Source organism: Diabrotica virgifera, chromosome 2 (assembly GCF_917563875.1).
Source record: "Diabrotica virgifera virgifera chromosome 2, PGI_DIABVI_V3a".
Taxonomy (NCBI): Eukaryota; Metazoa; Arthropoda; class Insecta; order Coleoptera; family Chrysomelidae; genus Diabrotica; species Diabrotica virgifera.
Genome location: NC_065444.1, coordinates 69,432,066 through 69,455,783, shown reverse-complemented (window position 1 = coordinate 69,455,783; position 23,718 = coordinate 69,432,066). Strand labels below are relative to the sequence as shown.

Here is a 23,718-nt window from a genome sequence, read left to right as displayed (position 1 = left end):
TCGCATTGGTAAACCATCCACCGTATAGCCCCGACCTAAGTTCCAACAACTTCTTCACGTTCGCAAAGATCCAGAATTCAATGCGTGGTCAACGATTCCAGTCGCCAAAAGAAGCCATCGACGCCTTTAAAACAGCGATTTTGTAGGTGTCAACTGAAGAATGGAATAACTGTTTTACCAATTTTGAAAAGCAATAAAGCACTTTAAATCTATATATTTTTGTCTTTGGACTATGGCTATATGCAAAACTAAAAAGATAACCCCCATATATATTAATAAAGTAATATGTACTCTTAAAATAAAAACGAAACAAAAAAGAAAACAATAAAATCAAATGAAATAATACAAATGGCAACATGAAATAAAAGATAAAGCTACAAAGAACAAAAATAAAAACAAATTGTACTTGAATTTTTAAAAATATAACAACGTAAAATGAAGTAAACACTTCTGTTGTATGTAGATAAACATATATGAATTTATTAAAAATTCTTTAAAATTCATCCACAAGGTAGTGGAAAATTACAAAACAGAAAACGTTTTCGGTCTAAACTGACCATCATCGGTGTGAACGTCCGGTGTACAAGTATTTGGAACTAGCCACTTCATTAGGTGTAAAAACCTCTATAAAATAAGCGACATTAAAGTTGGTCGTGACCTCTCATCTGAGCACTAAGTGCGTCTTTCGAGCAAGGATGAAATACATCCGAGCAAGGATGAAATACATCCACATGGTTCTCAATTACTTTATTACATCGACTTAATGTCGCTTACTTTATAATGTTAACTACAACAACAATGTAATTTAGAGGTTTTTACACCTAATGAAGTGGCTAGTTCCTAATACTTGTACACCGGACGTTCACACCGATGATGGTCAGTTTAGACCGAAAACGTTTTGTGTTTTGTAATTTTCCACTACCTTGTGGATGAATTTTAAAGAATTTTTAATAAATATATATGTACATAACTACATACAACAGAAGTGTTTACTTCATTTTACGTTGTCTTATCGAAGGTATAGAGTCAACTACAACAGGGGTCCTATTTTCGAATTCATTCGAGCATATTTCGCGTACGAAATTAGAAGAATTTCGCTTGAAATCCGGTGTCTTGTATTTTCGAATACTTCGTGTACGAATTTTTTCGTATTGGGACCGTGCAAGTTCGGCAAAGCGACCCCTATTTCTACGCTCTGTACTTTTATTCGCACTTTTAATTATATTGGCCAATTATATTAGTCCTGGTTACTGGATAATTGTCAAGGCCATAGTCCAAAAAAATAGTAAGAAGAAAAAATAAGAGCCAGGTTATGTTATGAAAACGTGAACAATTGTATGTAGTAAATAAAATTAGTTATTAAAATGCAGTACTGCACTCAAAATACAATTAATTAAATTTGCCTTTATAAAATAATTGCATATCATATCAATATTGTGGAGCAATATATAATTTTTCTGCTTCAATGACAGAAGGTATGAAATATACGTCAATTTGACAATTTGAATTGACAATATGAATTATTTAAGATAGTTGCAATATTTCTCCGCGACTCGCGCACGGTCGTTTCTCGTTTCCCTTCCAAGTACTTGCACACCGCGAATACGACGACTCGAATGGGTATGAACCATTCGAATCGTGATGCTCGTATACGAATTATTGTTGTCATTTCAAGGTCATTTCAGTTGTCATGATAGTTTTAGCTGATAGTGTTAATTGTGTTGCCTACAATATTTTACATTGAAATTTATTTTCAATGGCTGGTTTAAATAATTCTTTAATATTAATAGAAAGAAAGGACATGTTGTACGATTATGCCTTGAAAATATAACCTAACCTAACTTTATGTACGCATTTTAGCATTGGATCTAAGCTCCAAACTTGACATATGACACCGTTGCAATATCCTCAATTTTTTGCCAGTAAAATATCAGTGTAAATACTGGATACAAAAATAATATTAAAGAAAATCGCACACTCCCTGCGGACTTTGCAAATCGATATTACTAATATACCTATGCAATCTTAAGATTCGATTACACTTAAAATAACTGCTAAACTTTTCCCAAAAATGGCCTTTTTTACAATTTTTTCAGACTATAAGTCGTTATCTCTATACATTAAACGTTCTTATACAATCTTATTCTTGTACATTATACCATACCCCAATATAATAAATATAACATTTTGTTTTTAATAGTGCGATTATACCATTGATAGAAATTATACAAGAAATGGACAAAAAAAGTATGGTAACATGGTGACTCTTCAGATGACAAATAAGTTCAATGTTATACGAATTTGCAGTGTTGCCGGTGCAAATTCTGCTCGTACACGTAAAACATTTCGAAGGACGTTCAAAAATACACATTCACGTTCGTATACGAAATTTTTCATTCGAGTTAACTCGTATGCGAAAATATTCGATTGAATTCGAAAATACGACCCCAGGATTTACCCTTTTTAAAGTTTTTGGAAAATATAACTTTCAGATCGTAGCATTATAACAACCGAAGCAGTTAGGGCAATATGGTCAGGAAATAGAAGATTATTATTCGTTAATAGCGGAGGAAATAATAGAATGATACAGATTTTTAATGCATAAGAAGTTTAGAGTGTCAACTGTCGAATTCAGGTCAATATTCGATCGACTTAGTGTTCTTTGAGTGAAGGGAAAATTCCAAAAAAATTAATTTGTAAATATACACGCGTCTTCGGAATAAATAGAAATAGATGCAAAGGAAGAATTTTATAACTTACTGAACCAAGTATGTGAAAGCATCCCCAAGGATGATCACAAAATAGTTCATAGAGATGCCACTCTTAAAATAGGTAGACAGAACATACTTATGCCTACGATAGGAAGATAGAGCTTGCATTCTACAACGAATGAAAATTGTGACACGCTAATTGATTTTGCAAAGGAGAGAATGATGTAGAAAAATGCATATTGTACATTCGTTCATATAGAGGGTCAGATATAGACTCAGGCCACTTTTTAATGGGAATCAACATGAAATAAATAATACCTATAACCTATAAATAGAAACAAAAACAGTGATCAATATAAAATAAACAAACTAGGCAGGTTACAAACGGAAGAAATCAAAAGGAATACGACTTAACACTCAACCAAAAATTGGAAATTATTACAGAAAATATCAATACTATCAAGTCTATCAAGAAACTACATATTAGACCGGGCAGTATCGTCGCCCCCGCTAGCGAAATTATTCCGATTCGATTTTTTTGCACAAACTTACTCAAAAAGAGGTCCTTATAACATATCCACAGATTGCCGGGCGGTGCCGTGGTTGAAAAATTTTTTAAACAATTTTTTTTTAACAAATTCACAAAAATAATTTTTTTATTTCCAACAATTTTTTTTTAGATAATTTGGGTCATTCTGAGCAAAAAAGGTCTCTTGTCATTTTTCTATAAAAATGACTGTTGTCGAGTTATACGCGATTAAAAATTTGAAAAATGCGAAAATGGCAATTTTTAAGGCTTCATAACTCGATTAAAAATGATTATTATGAAATTCAAAAAGTGACAAAATCAAGATTCAAATAATTTCTTCAACGTCATGAAGAGATTTTTGTCATTATTTTATTATAAAGCTGTTATTTTTAGTTATTAACAATTAGCGCTATAGTCCAACTGTATCGTCGCCCCCGTTAGCGGTACTATTTCGATTCGATTTTTTTGCACAAACTTATTCAAAAAGAGGTCCTTATAACATATCCACAGGGTGCCGGCCGGTGCCGTGGTCGAAAAATTTTTTAAACAATTTTTTAAAACAAATTCACACAAATAATTTTTTCATTTCCAACAATTTTTTTTATATAATTTGGGTAATTCTGAGCAAAAAAAGTCTCTTGTCATTTTTCTCTAGAATTGACTGTTGTCGAGTTATGTGCGATTAAAAATTGGAAAAATGCGAAAATGGCCATTTATAAGGCTTAATAACTCAATTAAAAATGAATATTAAGAAAGTCAGAAAGTATCCAAATCAAAGTTAAAACCCTTCTTTCAAGATCCCGAATAAATTATTTTATTACAAAGATGTTATTTTTAATTACTAAAGATTAGCGCTAAGTGTGAAATTATTTTCTGGTGTTGATGTTAATGGCAACTACTCTCGTCAAGTAAAAAGACGAATTAAATATTTTATTTAGAATCAATTATGTCAATTACATATATTGGTAATTAAACATATAGGTACATAATATAATAAATAAGTAAATAAACGAAAAAGAATAATTTTTTCATTAAAACGTTTATTTTTACATTTTTTTATTACCTACGCGGTAGCATCAGTTTCAAGCGGTTTGAAACCATCAGCGAATAGTCGACCAGCGTCAGTAGAGGGGATAGCACTGGTGACTGTATTATGTTCTCTCACTGACCAACTGTTTGCTGTCGTTTTCTGACTAGTTTGACTGTTTGCTTCTATTATAAAATATTATGCATTTAACTTGGCGATAGTTGATGCAAAATTGAATAACATTCGCAAAAAAAAATAAACAATATACTTGCAAAATAAATAAACAAAACAAAGTTTTAAACTTTGATGTGGTCACTTCCTGACTTTCAATAATTTTTTGCCCTTAAAAATGGCAATTTTCGCATTTTTCAAATTTTAAATCGCGTATAACTCGACAACAGTCAATTTTATAGAAAAATGTCAAGAGACCTTTTTTGCTCAGAATGAACCAAATTATCTAAAAAAATTGTTGGAAATGAAAAATTTATTTTTGTGAATTTGTTAAAAAAAAATTGTTTAACCAATTTTTCGACCACGGCACCGGCCGGCACCCTGTGGATATGTTATAAGGACCTCTTTTTGAGTAAGTTTGTGCAAAAAAATCTAATCGAAATAGTTCCGCTAACGGGGGCGACGATACAGTTGGACTATAGCGCTAATTGTTAATAACTAAAAATAACAGCTTTGTAATAAAATAATGACAAAAATCTCTTCAGGAAGCTGAAGAAGGTATTTGAATCGTGATTTTGTCACTTTTTGAATTTCATAATAATCATTTTTAATCGAGTTATGAAGCCTTGAAAATGGCAATTTTCGCATTTTTCAAATTTTTAATCGCGTATAACTCGACAACAGTCAATTTTAGAGAAAAATGACAAGAGACCTTTTTTGCTCATAATGACCCAAATTATCTAAAGAAAAATTGTTGGAAATGAAAAAATTATTTTTGTGAATTTGTTTAAAAAATTTTTCGACCACGGCACCGCCCGGCACCCTGTGGATATGTTATAAGGACCTCTTTTTGAGTAAGTTTGTGCAAAAAAATCGAATCGGAATAATTGCTCTAGCGGGGGCGACGATACTGCCCGGTCTACCTGGTTCCACGATGAATGTAAATTAGATATAGAGAAATAGACCAATCAAGTTTTTGCCGTTTTTCGACATAATTGAAAAGACGAGGTTTGACAGTTGAAATGTGTAGTATGATATATTACAAAAGGGCTACCATCTTGGGATTCAACAATTTTTTAGTGGAACAATTTTTAAATAAACAATCAAAACGTCAAACTTGGTTTTGTGCTCATAACTTAAAAACTTGTTTATTTAGAGATTTGACGTTCACAGGTAACTTTTTTAGAATAAAAAGATACATCGAATGAGATACGCTAAATGAAAATCGGTTAATAAACAAAAAAGTTATTGCAAAACAGACGACAAAATCATTGTTTTTTAATATTGTTAATAACAATTTTATTGTTTATTAGAATATGTTTAAATATACCTAAACTTTAGGGCATTATGGTGTTTGAATGGTGTGCAAAAAATGGTCCAGATCTGTTAAATAGTTTTCGCAAAATTGAATTTGTTTATAAATTTTTTTGAAAAACGAGCTAATTTCTGAGGCTGGTCCAGTTACTATAGCTGAATGTATCTGAATAATCCGGAGCTCATTTCCTTCGTTAAGATGTATACTAACAGCCTATGAAAAAAAAGTAAAAAAAAAATTACATATACGTACACAAAATTATTTGTTAATAAATAGCAGTTTTTAAGCTTATAAACAATTACAATAATTTCGTAGAAATTAGATCAAATTAAATGGCAATAAAAAATACGGAAAGCTGGTTAAAATACACAACTTTAAAAAAAAAAAATTAGGTCGTACGACCCTTGGGGTCTGAGATAGCCCCTTTTTTTGAAAAAATCACTGTTACGTTAATTAACAACACTAAGATCTGAAATTAACCAATATTTTATAAGAAAAGTCAAAGTTTTTAACAAAGTTTTTAGCAAGAAAAAATGTTAAAAATTGTTTAAACAGTAGTGTTATAAACAAAAAGTATTTTGCGTTCCGACTAAAGTAAAAAATAGCGGGCGTAGTTGACTGACTGAATAGTGGGCGCGGTTGGCGACCAGCAGCAACTCCTAAAATTACGTTATACCGACCACAAAAATCAACTTTAAAGTGAATAACAAATTTTCGTCATTCCTTATGTTTTCGAGGTCTCCGAATCCGAATATGGAGTTTATTTTTTTCTAGAATTAGTGGAACATGTTCAAAAATCAAATTTTATGCCAAAATGCGATAAATCAATTTTGATGATTCTTCAATTTTAACTCACTGTATTTTTGGTCGCTGTAAATATTTCCTTTTGAAAGTTTTACTGTGCTATCTTTGAAGCATTTAGATAACAATGAGATTTGTCCAAAATGATTAAACACATTAAAAGAGAAGTTATTAATTTTTAAACATTTTGTCGTCAGATTTCGTTAGTTTCATGTTTACTTAAAAAAGTTGAGTGACAAACTTTTAAGCTTATAATTTTAACTAACACAGAAATAAAATATAATTCATGAAGAAGTTTTCCAAAAAAATTTAATTTAAAATATGCAATAGGAAAAATGTTATGTGACTTTATAGACGAGCGGCACACTGGCACACCCCAAAAAAAGCTTATTTCTCGAGATACTGATACTAATTTTGGTAATACTTTGTATTTTTTATGGTGCTGAAAACGAAAATTAGGGTTGTTTTGAAAAAATGTCCCTTTTTTTGAAAAAATCACTGTTACGTTAATTAACAACACTAAGATCTGAAATTAACCAATATTTTATAAGAAAAGTCAAAGTTTTTAACAAAGTGTTTAGCAAGAAAAAATGTTAAAAATTGTTAAAGCGGTAGTGTTATAAAAAAAGTATTTTGCGTTGCGACTAAAGTAAAAAAAAAAAAATAATGGGCGTAGCCGAATGAGAATAAATTCGCGGACTACCATTCGCTAGCGCTAGACCGTTGCAGCCCATTTTTAACATTTACAGTATACCGGATTTGAAAAATAAATTTAAAAAATGACAATAAAAAGGCCACTTAAAAAAGGTTTATACATCCCATTAGCTGCTTTGTTTTGGATAATTTTGCAATGAAAATAAGATAAACATTTTTATTTTAATGTGGTACCATAGATAAAAAAAATAGTAAACTTGGTACAGTAGAACCCGATTGGTAGGTATAGGCCATTTTTTATTCTCTATTTTGAATCCGTGTGTAGTCCAGGCTGTATCGTCGACCCCGTTAGGTAAATTATTCCGATTTTTATTTTTTGCACAAACTTACTCAAAAAAAAGTTCCTTATAACAAATCCAAAGGGTACCAAGAGCTACCGCGGCCGGAAAATTGTTTAAACAATTTTTTCATTAGTTTTCTGTTAACTTATAAAAGTTGGGTGACAAACGGTTTAGTTTATAATTTTAATCAACGCAGAATTAAAACATAGGTCCTGAAGAAGTTTTCTGGAAAATTTCAAGTCAAAATATGCAACAGAAAAAAAGTTACGCGACCTTATAGACGAGTGGTACTCCCCCCCCCCCAAAAAAAACGCTCATTTCTCGAGATATCAACGGTGAATGGCTAATTTTGGTCTTACTTTATGTTTTTGATGGTGCTGCAAACGAAAATGAGTTTTATTTTGAATTTTAGATGGGGAAACACTGTCAAAATCGAAATTTTACCCTAAAAATAAAAAAAATGAAATCACGTTTTTCTTAAAATTAAAAGTTACACCACCTTTTTTCTATAAAACATTTTGTTCTCTGTACTCTAGATTTTAACATAAAATTAATTTAACAGCTAAATTTCAAATTTTGTCACTCAACTTTTGCGATTAAACTTTGCAATTCAAGAATCTGCACCTTTTACTTCAAACAATTTATAACTTTCTTTTTAGGAAGACAGAAATATTGAAGCAGGTGCCATTGTCTTCAGAATGGTGAGAAATATATACTATAAAAATTTCAGAAAAAAATATTACAATGGAACTGAGTTGTAGCCAGTTAAACGCAAAAAACGTGATTTTTATTTTTAGGGTAAAGTTGCGATTTTGATAATGTTCCCCCACGTAAAATTCAAAACAACCCTAATTTTCGTTTTCAGCACCATCAAAAATATAAAGTACCTATTACCAAAATTAGTATCAGTATCTCGAGAAATAAGCTTTTTTTGGGGTGTGCCAGTGTGCCGCTCGTCTATAAAGTCACATAACATTTTTCCTATTGCATATTTTAAATTAAATTTTTTTGGAAAACTTCTTCATGAATTATATTTTATTTCTGTGTTAGTTAAAATTATAAACTAAAAAGTTTGTCACTCAACTTTTTTAAGTAAGCATGAAACTAACGAAATCTGACGACAAAATGTTTAAAAATTAACAACTTCTCTTTTAATGTGTTTAATCATTTTGGACAAATCTCATTGTTATCTAAATGCTTCAAAGATAGCACAGTAAAACTTTCAAAAGGAAATATTTACAGCGACCAAAAATACAGTGAGTTAAACTTGAAAAATCATCAAAATTGATTTATTGCATTTTGGCATAAAATTTGATTTTTGAACATGTTCCACTAATTCTAGAAAAAAATAAACTCCATATTCGGATTCGGAGACCTCGAAAACATAAGGAATGACGAAAATTTGTTATTCACTTTAAAGTTGATTTTTGTGGTCGGTATAACGTAATTTTAGGAGTTGCTGCCGGACGCCAACCGCGCCCACTATTCAGTCAGTCGACTACGCCCGCTATTTTTTACTTTAGTCGGAACGCAAAATACTTTTTGTTTATAACACTACTGTTTAAACAATTTTTAACATTTTTTCTTGCTAAAAACTTTGTTAAAAACTTTGACTTTTCTTATAAAATATTGGTTAATTTCAGATCTTAGTGTTGTTAATTAACGTAACAGTGATTTTTTCAAAAAAAGGGGCTATCTCAGACCTCAAGGGTCGTACGACCTAAAATTTTTTTTAAAGTTGTGTATTTTAACCAGCTTTCCGTATTTTTTATTGCCATTTAATTTGATCTAATTTCTACGAAATTATTGTAATTGTTTATAAGCTTAAAAACTGCTATTTATTAACAAATAATTTTGTGTACGTATATGTAATTTTTTTTTACTTTTTTTTTCATAGGCTGTTAGTATACACCTTAACGAAGGAAATGAGCTGCGGATTATTGAGATACATTCAGCTATAGTAACTGGACCAGCCTCAGAAATTAGCTCGTTTTTCAAAAAAATTTATAAACAAATTCAATTTTGCGAAAACTATTTAACAGATCTGGACCATTTTTTGCACACCATTCAAACACCATAATGCCCTCAAGTTTAGGTATAGTTAAACATATTCTAATAAACAATAAAATTGTTATTAACAATATTCAAAAACAGTGATTTTGTCTTCCGTTTTGCAATAACTTTTTTGTTTATTAACCAATTTTCATTTAGCGTATCTCATTCGATGTATCTTTTTTTTCTGAAAAAGTTATCTGTGACGTCAAATTTCTAAATAAACAAGTTTTTAAGTTATGAGCAAAAAACTAAGTTTGACGTTTTGATTGTTTATTTAAAAAATGTTCCACTAAAAAATTGATGAATCCCAAGATGGTAGTCTTTTTGTAATATCTCATACTACACATTTCAACTGTCAAACCTCGTCTTTTCCGTTATGTCTAGAAAAAACCTAACTTGATTGGCCTAAAACGCAACAACTATGTTTGGAAAGTTTAAGACTAAAAAAGGGCGGAAACACGTTACACAGTGCAAATAAAAACCAGTGCAACATTACGAAATAAAAAGAGAAATTTTTATGGAGATAAGTTGAAATATAAAAAAGACAACCATAAAAATAATTTAATTAAAAAATTTATATCAAGGCATTAAAAATAAAAAAAGTAATATAGACCGCAGCCTACTTATTACAAAGATAAAAAAGAAAAAAAAAAAAGATATTTAATGGCCAAGAAATATTAAGAGGGTGGAAACAACATTTCTATGAATTGTTGTTAAACGGGGAGTATATAGGGTGAGGCAGATAAAGGGCCTATTAGAAATATCTCGAGAACTAATGGCAGCACAATCATGAAAGCTGGAATGACGGGGGTTTGAAGGGTGATCTATTTAATGAAAATATTTTCATTTATTTGCTACTTCCGGTTATACCGGAAGTTGCTTATAACTTCGTTTTTATAAATATATTTTTACATTTTTGGATTTTTCTCGATGTCTTGTTTCTTAAAATATGAGATATTGTAATGGTATATAGGGTGATTTAAAAAATAATTACCTTTTTTATTAATTTCGTAGCAACTTTCACACCCTGTAGAATTAGAAACTACTATTAACACCTACTATTGTTAGAAATTATTAGTGTAGCCAAATGTTGAATTTTAGTATACAGGGTTGGTCGAAACTCGGAATGAGTATTTTCTGAATTGTCTTAAATGGAACACCCTGTATTTTAGTATTGTAATGAAATTGTATTTTATGATACTTTTTTATTTCTTAAGCATTCCCTATACCTAACTGCTTTAATTTGATCTTAATTTTTAATCGCCCCAACAATCTTAACTACGTAGGTATTTTGATAACTCAACCATTACTGGAAATTTTAAGGATTAGTCTAGATTAATATGTATTTATTTCTGAAAAATTATTTGTGATTGAATATTTTCGCGGACAACCTAACAAAATTTCACATATTTTTTGGTGCAATTAATGTTTGGCTTGAATCACGAATAACTCACAAATTAAAGCAGTTAGGTATAGGGAATGCTTAAGAAATAAAAAAGTGTCATAAAATATCATTACATTACAATATTAAAATACAGGGTGTTCCATTTAAGAAAACTCAGAAAATACTCATTCCGAGTTTCGACCAACCCTGTATACTAAAATTAAAAATTTAGTAATACTAACAATTCTTAACAATAGTAGACTATATTAAAAATCATTTGAACATAAATAAAGTTTTTGATGTCAAACTACTACAATTCTACAGTAATTATCTTTTAAACTGCCCTGTATAACATTACAAAATCTTATATTTTAAAAAGGAAGACATCGAGGAGAATCCAAAAATGTAAAAATATACAGGGCGTTCCATTAAAAAAAAAACGAAGTTATAAGCAACTTCCGGTATAAGCGGAAGTAGGAAATAAATGAAAATATTTTCATTAAATAGATCACCCTTCAAAACCCCGTCACTCCAATTTTCATGATTCTGCTGCCTTTAGTTCTTGAGATATTTCTAATAGGCCCTTTATTTTCCTCACCCTGTATACATAATGACAATGATGAAAGCAAAGATAATGGAAATAAAGAAGACATATGCCACGATAATCAAGAGTACATAGATTTAATAATAAAATTATTAAGATTCTATATAACTACAAATGTCCTGAAAGTGATTCTACAAAAGCGAAAATGTTAAAATATAGAGGAGCGTAGCTGACAAACCAAATACACAAACTAATAAAAACCATAATGGTAAAAGGAAGAACTACCAATGGAATGTAAGCAAGCAGTCCTAGGTCCTCTTTTTAGAGGACCTAGTACCGGTAACTGCTAAGTTTTACCCAAAATAATAAGAATAGAGGCTAATATTAACAAATACATAAGGTCGCATATATCATAAAAATCTTCAATGTTCGGCATTCGCGGATTAAAAAAGGAAGTGGGACAACTAGAAAAAGTAGGTTGAGAAAAAGGAATCTATAAACGAAACAAAAACTACGTACATGGACTGGGCGGACAAGGAATTTGAATACTTTAACTAATGTAAGGAAATATTTGCATGTATGCACTCAATAGAATACTCAGAAGCAAAAATATATCCAAAGCAGCTAAATTAAGAACGTATAAAACTGTAATAAGACCGACAGTTACATGTACCTCAGAATACTGGACTATGACAAAAACTGAGCGATCAATGTTACAACTATGGGAAAGAAAAATACTTTGAAGGATATTTGGCGGAAAAATGATAAACAATCCGTAGACATGAAGAACAAACAAACAGTTAGAAAAATTATATAAGGAGCATAATATAAGTGCAGTAGTACGAGCACACAACCTTAGATGGTTAGGGCGTGTCCAATGAATGACTTAAGTTAGATTGCCAAAAATCTTGTTAAGCGCTATAATAGGTGGTAAAAAGAGAAAATGTCTCGGACCAGATGGAGTCAAGTTAATGACGACCTAAGGTATCTCAATGTAAGCAATTTGAAAGAAAACGCAAAGAACAAATAGGAATGGGGAAAGATTGTAAACCAAGCCATAGACCTGTTTGGCTCGAAGTGCTAATATATTCTTATTTAATAATAATAAATATCGAACAATTCATTGGCAAAATATCGAATCGTAGTCAAATTTGAAAAAAAAAAACTAATCTATGAAAACATCCCAATTTATAGCAAAGTCAAATAAAATTTACATACATGACAATGTTTCAACTTGGGATTTTTCCAAATCAAAGTTTAGGTAATCGGTTTCATTTTAGGGTAGCGGTTTTCAATCTTTTTGAGTCATGTACCACCAAATACTTTTTATTATTTTTGGTACCACCTAACTGAAATACCTATATAGCTAGGTGATCTAATTAACTATAACAGTGGTTTGGCTGTTTTGCGTTTTGTGTACCACCTCAAATAATGAAATGTACCACCAGTGGTACATGTACCACAGATTGAGAACCGTTGTTTTAGGGGATCATTGTTAGATGTTAGATTATAAAAAATAGATTCCTAAAAAAATCGGCCCATTTTTACTGTTATTTTCATGGACTTTTAGACTTTCTAAATAATCGTTGAAATTAGAATTAGCATTAGAATAAATAAAAATGGATAATTTAATTTTAGAACGTGTCTCACAAAACTAAACCGATACTTTCATGAAAAATCATTTTTTTTTCTCCTAAACGTTGATTTGGAAAAGATCCCAATTTAAAACTAGTATATTTTTTTTCTTTTGACTGGGCTATTAACTTAAAAGTCCTGGAAGTTAATGACCAAACGTACATCTTCATGCAAAAAAAATTAGCGGGACAAAAACTATTTCAAAACGTTCCTTATGGTTATTAACACGTTGGCTGCCGCAAGTATTGAACAAGCCACAAAACAGAAACCGTCTCACACTTGTATTAACTTACATATTATATTAGACTAGTGACAACACTGGATACTAACAAATTAACAACATATTAATTGGTTATTACCATTTAGTTCGTGTTCGGTATAATATTGTTCATCGTTGGCACTCTCGTCCGGGTCGTCGTAGTAATGGTTTACCAAATAAGGCAATACTGTCATCTTATGCAAATAGTCGTCCTTGAAAGGAGGTATGGGTACTCGCGGACTACAATCTGGTGGACGTCTATTAAACCATCTACAACAAAATTATTGTCAATATTATTTAAATAAAATAAGGTAGGTATCACAACTCAATAACTCCATTTCACACTTCCGCACTCGAAACAAATTACTTTACAAACATAATCATGAAAGAAACAGGCATTAAAACCAAAAAAATCAAAAAAGCACCCCTTATCCTGTCCAATGAAGAAAAATGTTTAGCAAACTTATCAGCGGAATGTAGCAGGATTTAGTTGTCAATACTAAAAGAAAACGTCTTACAACAAGAATATACCAACAATAACGGATAAAGCCACCTTTACACGGTCAATATTATTGATGCAATATTTTTTCAATGATATTATTGTTTCAATGTATTCCTTACACGTTCAATATATTGATCAATATTAATATTGCTTCAATAATATTGACCGTGTAAAGGTGGCTTAAGAAAATCTGGAACACATCGTCTACTACTGTCATATACAATACATATGCATGCAACACTCAATATACACTATCAAAATTAACGCACCACCTTAAAAATGGGACATTTTTGATGTCTTGTATTTCCTAAACCTGTTGTCCGATTTTAGTGATTTTTTTTTAATATGTTATAGCTTTATTCTTCAAGAATATCGATGTAGTAATATTGTTGCTAAATAGATAAGTGTCATTGTATACCGGGTGTAACAATGACAGTGTGTTTTTTCCTCAAAGTTTGGAACACCCTGTGGAATAATCTGGCGTATATAAAATATTGAAATTAAAACTCAACTGTAGCTCAATACAGGGTGCTTCTAAATAAGTGCGACACACTTTAAGGAGTAATTCTGCATGAAAAAATAATGACCGTTTGCTTTATAAACATATGTCCGCAAATGCTTCGTTTCCGAGATACGGGATGTTGAATTTTTTCTTACAAACTGACGATTTATTTATTGCTCTAAAACCAGTTTAGATATGCACATGAAATTTGGTAGGTTTTAAGAGGTGCTCATTCATTGCTCAATTTTTGGCATACAATTAAGAATTTTATATTCACCATTGGCGTGCATACGGGTAATATGACCCGTATGCACGCCAATGGTGAATATAAAATTATTATTTGTATGTCAAAAAATGCGCAATAACTACCTCTTAAAACCTACTAAATTGTATTTGCATATCTAAAACGGTTTTAGAGCAATAAATAAATCGTCAGTTTGTAAGAAAAAATTCAACATCCCGTATCTCGGAAACGAAGCATTTGCGGAGATATGTTTATAAAGCATGTTTTGCATGATGAAAATTGGCATGGTCATTATTTTTCATGCAGAATTACCCCTTAAAGTTTGTCGCACTTATTTAGAAAAACCCTGTATTGACGAATAACATGGCTAGTTGTTAAAGTACCTAACTTTTTATTATCCCACATAAGCGAATGAGTCGAAAAGCAAAATGTTAAGAAAACCTAAGGCTACAGTTGAGTTTTAATTTCAGTATTTTATATAAGCTAGAATATTCCACAAAGTATTCCAAACTTTGAGGAAAAAACACACTATCATTGTTACACCCGATATACAATGACACTTACCTGTTTAGCAATAATATAATTACGTCGATATTCTTGAAGAATAAAGATATAATCTACTAAAAAAAATCACTCAATTCGGACAACAGATTTAGGAAACACGACACATCAAAAATGTCCGATTTTTAAGGTGGTGCGTTAATTTTGATGCTTAGTGTATAAACACAATACATGAACATGCAGACAAACAAAAAATGCAGAAAATATTGCAGAAACACACGGAATAATCAAAATTTGATATTCCAAAGGTCAAAAAATCCACCCTCAGTCAACTAGACTTAACCTCTGTAACAACTTGGCAGTTATACACCTAGTCCAGAAAGCCACTGCGCATCCGCTAGGAAAAATATTCTGATTCGGATTTTTTGCACAATCTTACTCAAAAAGGACTCCTTTTAACAAATTTGCATGTTGCCAGGACCAAAAGGTGGTCAAAAATTTTTTAAACGTTTTTTTTTTCGTAAAATTATTTTTTTGCATGGAACAGAGTTTTTTAAGGTTTTTTGGATCATTCCAAACAGAAAATGCCTTAAGAGGATCGGTACGTATTTTCGGCTGCAATGCTATTCAAATGGGGATTCATTTTTTTCGAATCCTGAGAAAACTAGTAAGTATTTTTAAAAAATTTAAACGCAGAATGAAAGATTACGTTATTAGCGAGGGCCGAAAGTCCCTGAGAACTTCTATAATTTTTTTTTTAATAAGTTACAGGGGTGAAAAACTAAGAGAAAATTTAGTGCGATTTTTAATTTCAAATATATCATTCAAAATGAAATTTTTATTTATTCTAAGGGACTTTCGGCCCTCGGTAATAATTTAGTCTTTCATTCTGCGTTCAAATTTTTCAAAAATATTTATTGGTTTTTTCAGGATTTGAAAAAAATGTACACAATGTTGTGGTAATATTTTCCAAATCTATCTTTGTCTTACAACCCACTCAGCGGAATATAATATTGTCAGCATATATTGTCAGTCAGACACTGACAATCAGTGACAATTTTAAATATTTGACATTGCATCGGGAATATGTTGAGTTATTGATTAAATATTATTGATATATAGTGTATTTGATAAATAATTGATTTAAGAAGTGAACTTATTAATAAAAAGTCATTTATTGTGTATTATTTGTGGAAGATCCAAGCAGAGAATACATCAGGATAATATATTCTGTGATCCAAGTATTTTGTTGTTAAAGATGTTCAAAATTGTAAGCGTTCCATAACAATATATTATTAAAAAATCACTTTAACACTTTTCCTCTTTTCTCGATTGAGTATTAGTCTTTGTTGTACAAATAAATTATTACAATCACTGAATACATAGTGAAAAAATTATCACATTTATTAACTGAATTAATAATTTGCAATTATAAAAATAACAGTTATCCAAGAACATTCAAAACCCATCTCTTTAAATTAATGATGACATTTTCAAGTAGAATGACATTCTAGTAATGTTTACATATCCATACCAGTGTGAATTTTACTACACGTAATTTGCCGTGTAAAGACAGAAAAAGTAGGGATACACGTAAAATATTTGCGAATTATGTACCCATAGCCTTAAGTGACTTTTCTCTAAAAATGATAGTTTTTGACATATAAGCGATTAAAAATTGAAAAATTGCGAAATCGGCCATTTTTAACCCTCAAAAACTATGTGAAAAACTGAAAATTTGAATGTTGCCAAGGTAGGTAGATATTCTTTAAACATCGATTGATGAAATCCCGAAGAGTTTTTTGCAATACAATATTCAAAACTCCTTTGTTTTTTTATTGCTAATCAAGCGTGTGCGACACTATTTTCCACCGACAGTATGGTGCAAATGAAAGGAATAAATTCGTTATTTCGTAAACCGGCGACTTAAAGGAAAAATCCCGAAACAGGTCGATTTTTATTTTTAAGTTATGATATTGTGGCATATATGGTATACTAGTGACGTCATCCGTCTGGGCGTGATGACGCAATGATTTTTTTAAATGAGAATAGGGGTCGTGTGGTAGCTCATTTGAAAGGTTCTTCAATTCTCTATTCAGTAATGTAAACATTTACATAATTATTTATACAGGGTGTCCTTCTACTTCTTTTTTTGTCAAATAATTTAATTTAATAAAAATTTTTTGGACACCCTGTATAAATAATTATGTAAATGTTTATATTACTGAATAGAGAATTGAAGAACCTTTCAAATGAGCTAGCACACGACCCCTATTCTCATTTAAAAAATCATCGATTACGTCATCACGTCCAGATGGATGACGTCACTAGTATACCATGTATGCCACAATATCATATCAAATCGGCCATATCATATCAAATCATCAAATAAAAATCGACCTGTTTCGGGATTTTTCCTTAAAGTCGCTGGTTTACGAAATAACGAATTTATTCCTTTCATTTGCACCATACTGTCGGTCGGTGGAAAATAGTGTCGCGCACGCTTGATTAGCAATTAAAAAACAAAGGAGTTTTGAACATTGTATTGCAAAAAACTCTTCGGGATTTTATCAATCGATGTTTAAAGAATATCTACCTACCTTGGCAACATTCAAATTTTCAGTTTTTCACATAGTTTTTGAGGGTTAAAAATGGCCGATTTCGCAATTTTTTAATTTTTAATCGCTTATATGTCAAAAACTATCATTTTTAGAGAAAAGTCACTAAAGACCTTTTCTGTTTGGAATGATCCAAAAAACCTAAAAAAACTTTGTTCCATGCAAAAAAAATAATTTTAGGAAAAACAAAAAAAAACGTTTAAAAAATTTTTGACCACATTTTGGTCCTGGCAACATGCAAATTTGTTAAAAGGAGTCCTTTTTGAGTAAGACTGTGCAAAAAATCCGAATCAGAATATTTTTCCTAACGGATGCGCAGTGGCTTTCTGGACTAACCCCTTTTAACACAATTCTTAAATAATCCTTTTTTTGAAAACAATTTCCGGAGTGGAAATCGAAATGTCAAATTTTTAGTTTAAAATATAATTTTCACTACAATTAATTGTAGAGTCCTTTTCATGAGCATTTTTCAGTGAGTCACAGTTTTTCGACTTCTTTCTAACGCATTAAATTGTATGTGACAGAAAAAAGGCACGTCTGTGATTACACACATTTATAACATTTATTCTAGTTGTCGATAGATGGCGCTATAAATGAAGAAAAAATGATTCACGAATTATATAATATATCTACGAATATAATCTGTACAATTTATAAGACTATACAAATCAAAGAAAATACCATTTTATAAATGCAATAAACACAAATTATTTGTTTTTATGCCAAATTGCAAATAAAATGTGACAACTGTCAGACTTAACTAAAATGTCATGTTAGAATAAATGTCATAAATTATGTGTATTATCACGGACTTACCTTTTTTTCGATCATTTATGACGCACTGAAAATGCTCATGAAAAGGACTCTAGCTTAATCCTATATAAACACAACATTTAACTTAGACAAACTACAAGAAAAGAAAAAATAATTACTATTAGAAAAATGCTTGAAAGGTATTGGGAGTATAATCAAAACGTGTATCAGATCTTTATAGATTTTAAACAGGCTTATGATTCAATTAATTGCCCAAGACTATGGAAGGCAATGGTCGAGCTGGGCGTACCCAAGAAACTAACTGTGGTAACGCAAATGTGTGTAGGTAACTCCTTTGCACAAGTTAGAATAGGGGGGAAATATCAAATGCTTTCTGCGTAAATTCTGGACTGAGACAAGCAGATCCGTTGTCCCCATTGGTGTTTAACCTGGCCTTACAACATGTCATGCGGAAAATATATCACAAAATCAAACCAGACATCGCTGCTCGGGGAGCAAAAATCGTACTCGCCTTTGCCGATGACGTAGATGCAGTGGCACAATCAACATTAGAATTTAAGGATATTTTGCCGAGCTTTGAAGAAGCTGCATTAAATATCGGTCTAAAAATAAATAAAGACAAAACAAAATACATGGTCGCCTCAAAACAAGAACAACTGCGAATAAGGCAAAATATTACTATAAACGGTCATAACTTCGAAGTGGTTAAAGAATTTAAATATCTAGGAGCAACAATCACAAATGACAATACAACAAGATCGAGAAGTTGAAACGCGAATAATTGCAGGAAACAGTTCTTTCTTTGCAATGCAACATCTAATGAAGTCTTTAAACTACTCTCACGAGGTGCCAAAATCCAGATATATAAAACCATAAGGGTAAGAACAGAACAAGTGGGCCGCGGTGGAGGTGGAGGTCGCGGTGGAGGTGGAGGTCGCGGTCGATGTCGACATCCATGTAAAACAAATAGATTGTAGTGAATGAAAGAGAACAGAGCAGGTAAGTCGCGGTGGAGATTTAGCGCGATGCCATCCAGGATGTTCAAATCGATGCTTTTGAAAATAAAATGAGTTTGTTTTACATGGATGTCTACTGCACGGCCTACAAGGATGCTTCCCTGTTATTGGTCCGTTCGAAGCCAAGTTGTCATTACCTGCGCTATCTGAGTTGATACTTTTTATACAGGGTGTCCCGAAAAGATTGGTCATAAATTATACCACACATCCTGGGGTCAAAAATAGTTCGATTGAACCTAACTTACCTTAGTACAAATATGCTCATAAAAAAAGTTACAGCCCTTTGAAGTTATAAAATGAAAATCGATTTTTTTCAATATATCGAAAACTATTAGAGATTTTTTATTGAAAATGGACATGTATCATTGTTATGGTAGGAGCATCTTAAAACAAAATTATAGTGAAATTTGTCCACCCCATAAAAATTTTATGGGGGTTTTGTTCCCTTAAACCCCCCCAAACTTTTGTGTACGTTCCAATTAATTCATTATTGTGGTATAATTAGTTAATCACAACGTTTTTAAAACTTTTTTGCCTCTTAATATTTTTTCGATAAGCCAGTTTTTATCGAGATGCGGCTTCTTATTTAATATATTTACATAAAAAATTTATGGGGGTTTTGTTCCTTTAAACCGCCCAAATGTTTGTGTACGTTCCAATTGAACTCTTATTTTGGTACCATTAGTTAAACACAGTGTTTTTAAAACTTTTTTGCCTCTTAGTCTTTTTTTGATAAGTCACCTTTTATCGAGATGTGGCTTCTTTTTCAAAATATACCTAAAAATGTAAATTATAATTAAATTTTCAGATTATTAACAGGTCTCTATAATCGTACTTAACCATATACAAATATGTGGTGGATTCGACAAATATTCAAAATATCTCGATAAACAGTGGCTTATCGAAAAAGTACTAGGAGGCAAAAAAGTTTTAAAAACATTGTGTTTCACTAATGGTGTCACAATAATAATTTAATCGGAACGTACACAAAAGTTTGGGGGGTTTAAGTGAACAAAAACCCCATAAAATTTTTATGGGGTGTACAAATTTCACTTTAATTTTTATTTAAGATGTTGCTGCCATAAGCATGCCACATATCCATTTTCAATAAAAAATCTCTAAGAGTTTTCGATATATGGAAAAAAATCGATTTTCATTTTGTAACTTCAAAGGGTTGTAACTTTTTTGTGTGCACTATTGTATATAGGTAAGTGAGGTTCAATCAACCTATTTTTGTCCCCAGAATCTGTGGTATAATTTATGACCAATCTTTTCGGGACACCCTGTATAATCCCTTTTTTGTATTCAGTTTATTTTTGAAATTTTAAAGTAATTAAATTCAGTAAATTTTTGAAATATGAAGGAGGATCTGATTATTTACAGCTGACATTTCATCACTATCATCACTTGACTGAGACAACATCGCAAAAGCACAGTTTTTTTGTCATTCAAATTTCATTAAACTACTTCACTTGATAGTGGTCCTAGCTCGACTGACAGCGCAGGTGACCTCCTTGCTATGTGCTGTCGACATCGACCGCGACTTAACTATGGTTTATTTTTTAACCAAGAGGAGTAAACCAAACAGACAGATTCACACCCAAGAAAGTCACTAGAAAAGTCACCAAAATACATCTTCTTTTTTGGTTGATCATGTCGGCCCTCAACGGTAATCCATCAATATTATATTATATTAATACGTCGCTAAAAAGTTCTAAAAACAATTGCTTTTTATATAAAAGCAGACTAAAAATCTAAAAATTAAAGGAATAGCACAGAAAACACAAAAATTCGCCGATATTACTTATTTAACCTATGAAATGCCAAAAGTGTTAAAATTTGTTAAATATCATTAGTGTCAAAATTTTATAACAGTGGACTAAACTTGCCTGCGGTTGGACCAATTACAAACAAGTATTACAGCGCGGTAAATTTGAATCACTCCTCTTGGTTTAAAAATAAACTATACTAGCATCCACCGCGACCTACACCTCCACCTCGACCCACTTGTTCTGTTCTTACCCTAATACGACTAGCAGTCGCGTTCATGACGAAACATGGACGATAACAATAAGAGAAGTAAATAAATTGCTGCTATGGGAACGGAAAATCCTTCGAATGATATATGGCCCTTGCAGTGACAGCGTGACAAACGAATGGAGGCGCGGATACAATAAAGAGCTAGATGAGCTCTTCGGAAAGGAAAATATAGTCAGATATATAAAGGCCAATAGACTCAGATGGGCAGGGCATGTGATACGCAGTAACGACAATTGCCTTATAAACAATGTGTTTTGGGAACGGCCAGATGTACGCCAGGGAAATAAGGTAAAAATATACCATGTTCGGGACACTTGAGCAGCCAGATTGCAAATGGGTTTTTTGGGTACTATATACCTAATACATTATAAATACAAAAATGCCCGTCACAGTTCGGACGAGAATTTTAGTTATTAAGAAATAAGTGTCAAAAATGGCAGTGTTTTCGTTTAAATCGCCACAGGTAAAAATAGGGTAATTAAATATCTTATTTATAGTATCCTTCTTTTAGAAGATGAGCAAAAGTTTAAAATGGCAGTTTTTGAATTTTGGTCCAATCATTTGTTGCTTCAGAAATTTCAAAATAAAACTAAAATTTCGAAAATAAAAAATTTACTATAACTTTTGCAAAAATGACCTTAAGACTTTCATATTACACGAAAAGTTGAGTCAAACAGTCCATATAATGCACAAAAAGTTTTCGGCAATTAGTTTAAATTTTATTCCATTTGTTTATCCCAAAGATCTTTTTTTGCAATGTTATTGTTCAGAAAATAATAATGATATAGCAATTCTGTTGAAACTGCGTGAAAGAAGAATAGTTATGTTTTCAAAGTATATAAAAAATCATTAAAAAGTCATTCCTATCATTCCGAAAACATTTTACTGAAGTAGAGTCATTTTTGGCTTATAAACAATTTGAATACCTTTGTTAATATTGCCTCTAGACTAAAACTACTTTGAGATTTGAAAAACTGGTATTTTTACACGAATTTTCAAAAAAAACTTTTTGCCTAGGTAGATTACAGTCAAAGTTAGAAACTTTTGTTTTATTTAATTCACAGCTACTTTGTTTATAAAAATTAAGCAACCTTACTAGCGCCACTCTGAAGTTCAAGGTATATAGTTTATGTGTAAGAGTTTGAGTAAACTTTGAACTTCGACAAAGTGGTTAATAAAGCTTTAAAAATGACGTCCTAATGAAATCGATTCATGGTCGGTGAAGGGGAATTATTAAAATCCGTGTACTCAAAAAATGAAATTGATTCTTCAAACATATGCTGCGATTAATATCTCCGGAGCTTGTTGATGGATTTTGATCATATTTTTTAATTTGTATATACTCGTAGTCTTGTAGAGTACATTATGTACACATATCCCCACCTAACATTACAAAATGTTAGGGGGAACCCCCGTATCACTCAGGGATATGAAAAATAGATTACGACCGATTCTAAGGCCTACCGAATATACATATATAATTTCATAAAAATAGGTCAAGCGGTCTCGGAGGAGTACTGCAACTAACACTGTGACAGGAGAATTTTATAGATGTAAATATATAGATGGCTATTAAAAAATAAGGGTTGGTGATAGAAGAGTGAAAATTAAGGGTTGTATGTATTTTTTAATTCTACACGATACAAAATTAAGGTAGATAATTTTGTCCAAAAAAATAAAAAAAAATGTCAGGGGGCCTCCCCCTTATAATTTATGGGTATGAAAAATAGATTAAAACCTATTCTCAGTCCTATAGAATACCTATACATGTAAAATTTCATAAAAATAGGTCAAGCCGTTTCGGAGGAGTATGGTAACTAATACTGTTATATGAGAATTTTATGTATATAGAAGTAACTGTGAATTAGATAATAAAAACGGATAACTTTGACCGCAATTAACCTAGGCAAAAAGTTTTTTTTTGAAAATTCGTGTAAAAATACCAGCTTTTGAAATCCCAAAGTAGATTTACTCTATAGTCAATATTAACAAAGCTATTCAAATTGTTTATAAGCTAAAAATGACTCTACTTTAGTAAAATGTTTTCGGGATGATAAAAATGAATTTTATTATTATTTTTTTAATTTTATTGCAA

General features: G+C 31.2%; 1 protein-coding gene across 2 annotated transcripts in view; it reads right to left on the bottom strand.

Annotated features, from left to right (window-relative positions):
- Window positions 1-23,718, bottom strand: part of LOC126880076 (serine/threonine-protein kinase STK11) — a 63,225-nt gene that overhangs the window by 1,552 nt on the left and 37,955 nt on the right. The window contains exon 5 of one of the 2 annotated variants that reach the window (XM_050643739.1): window positions 13,527-13,696. In XM_050643739.1, the coding sequence (XP_050499696.1) occupies window positions 13,527-13,696 (170 nt within the window). Of the gene's footprint in view, window positions 1-13,460; window positions 13,697-23,718 lie in introns of both variants that reach the window. The other variant, XM_050643740.1, reaches the window with a different exon arrangement.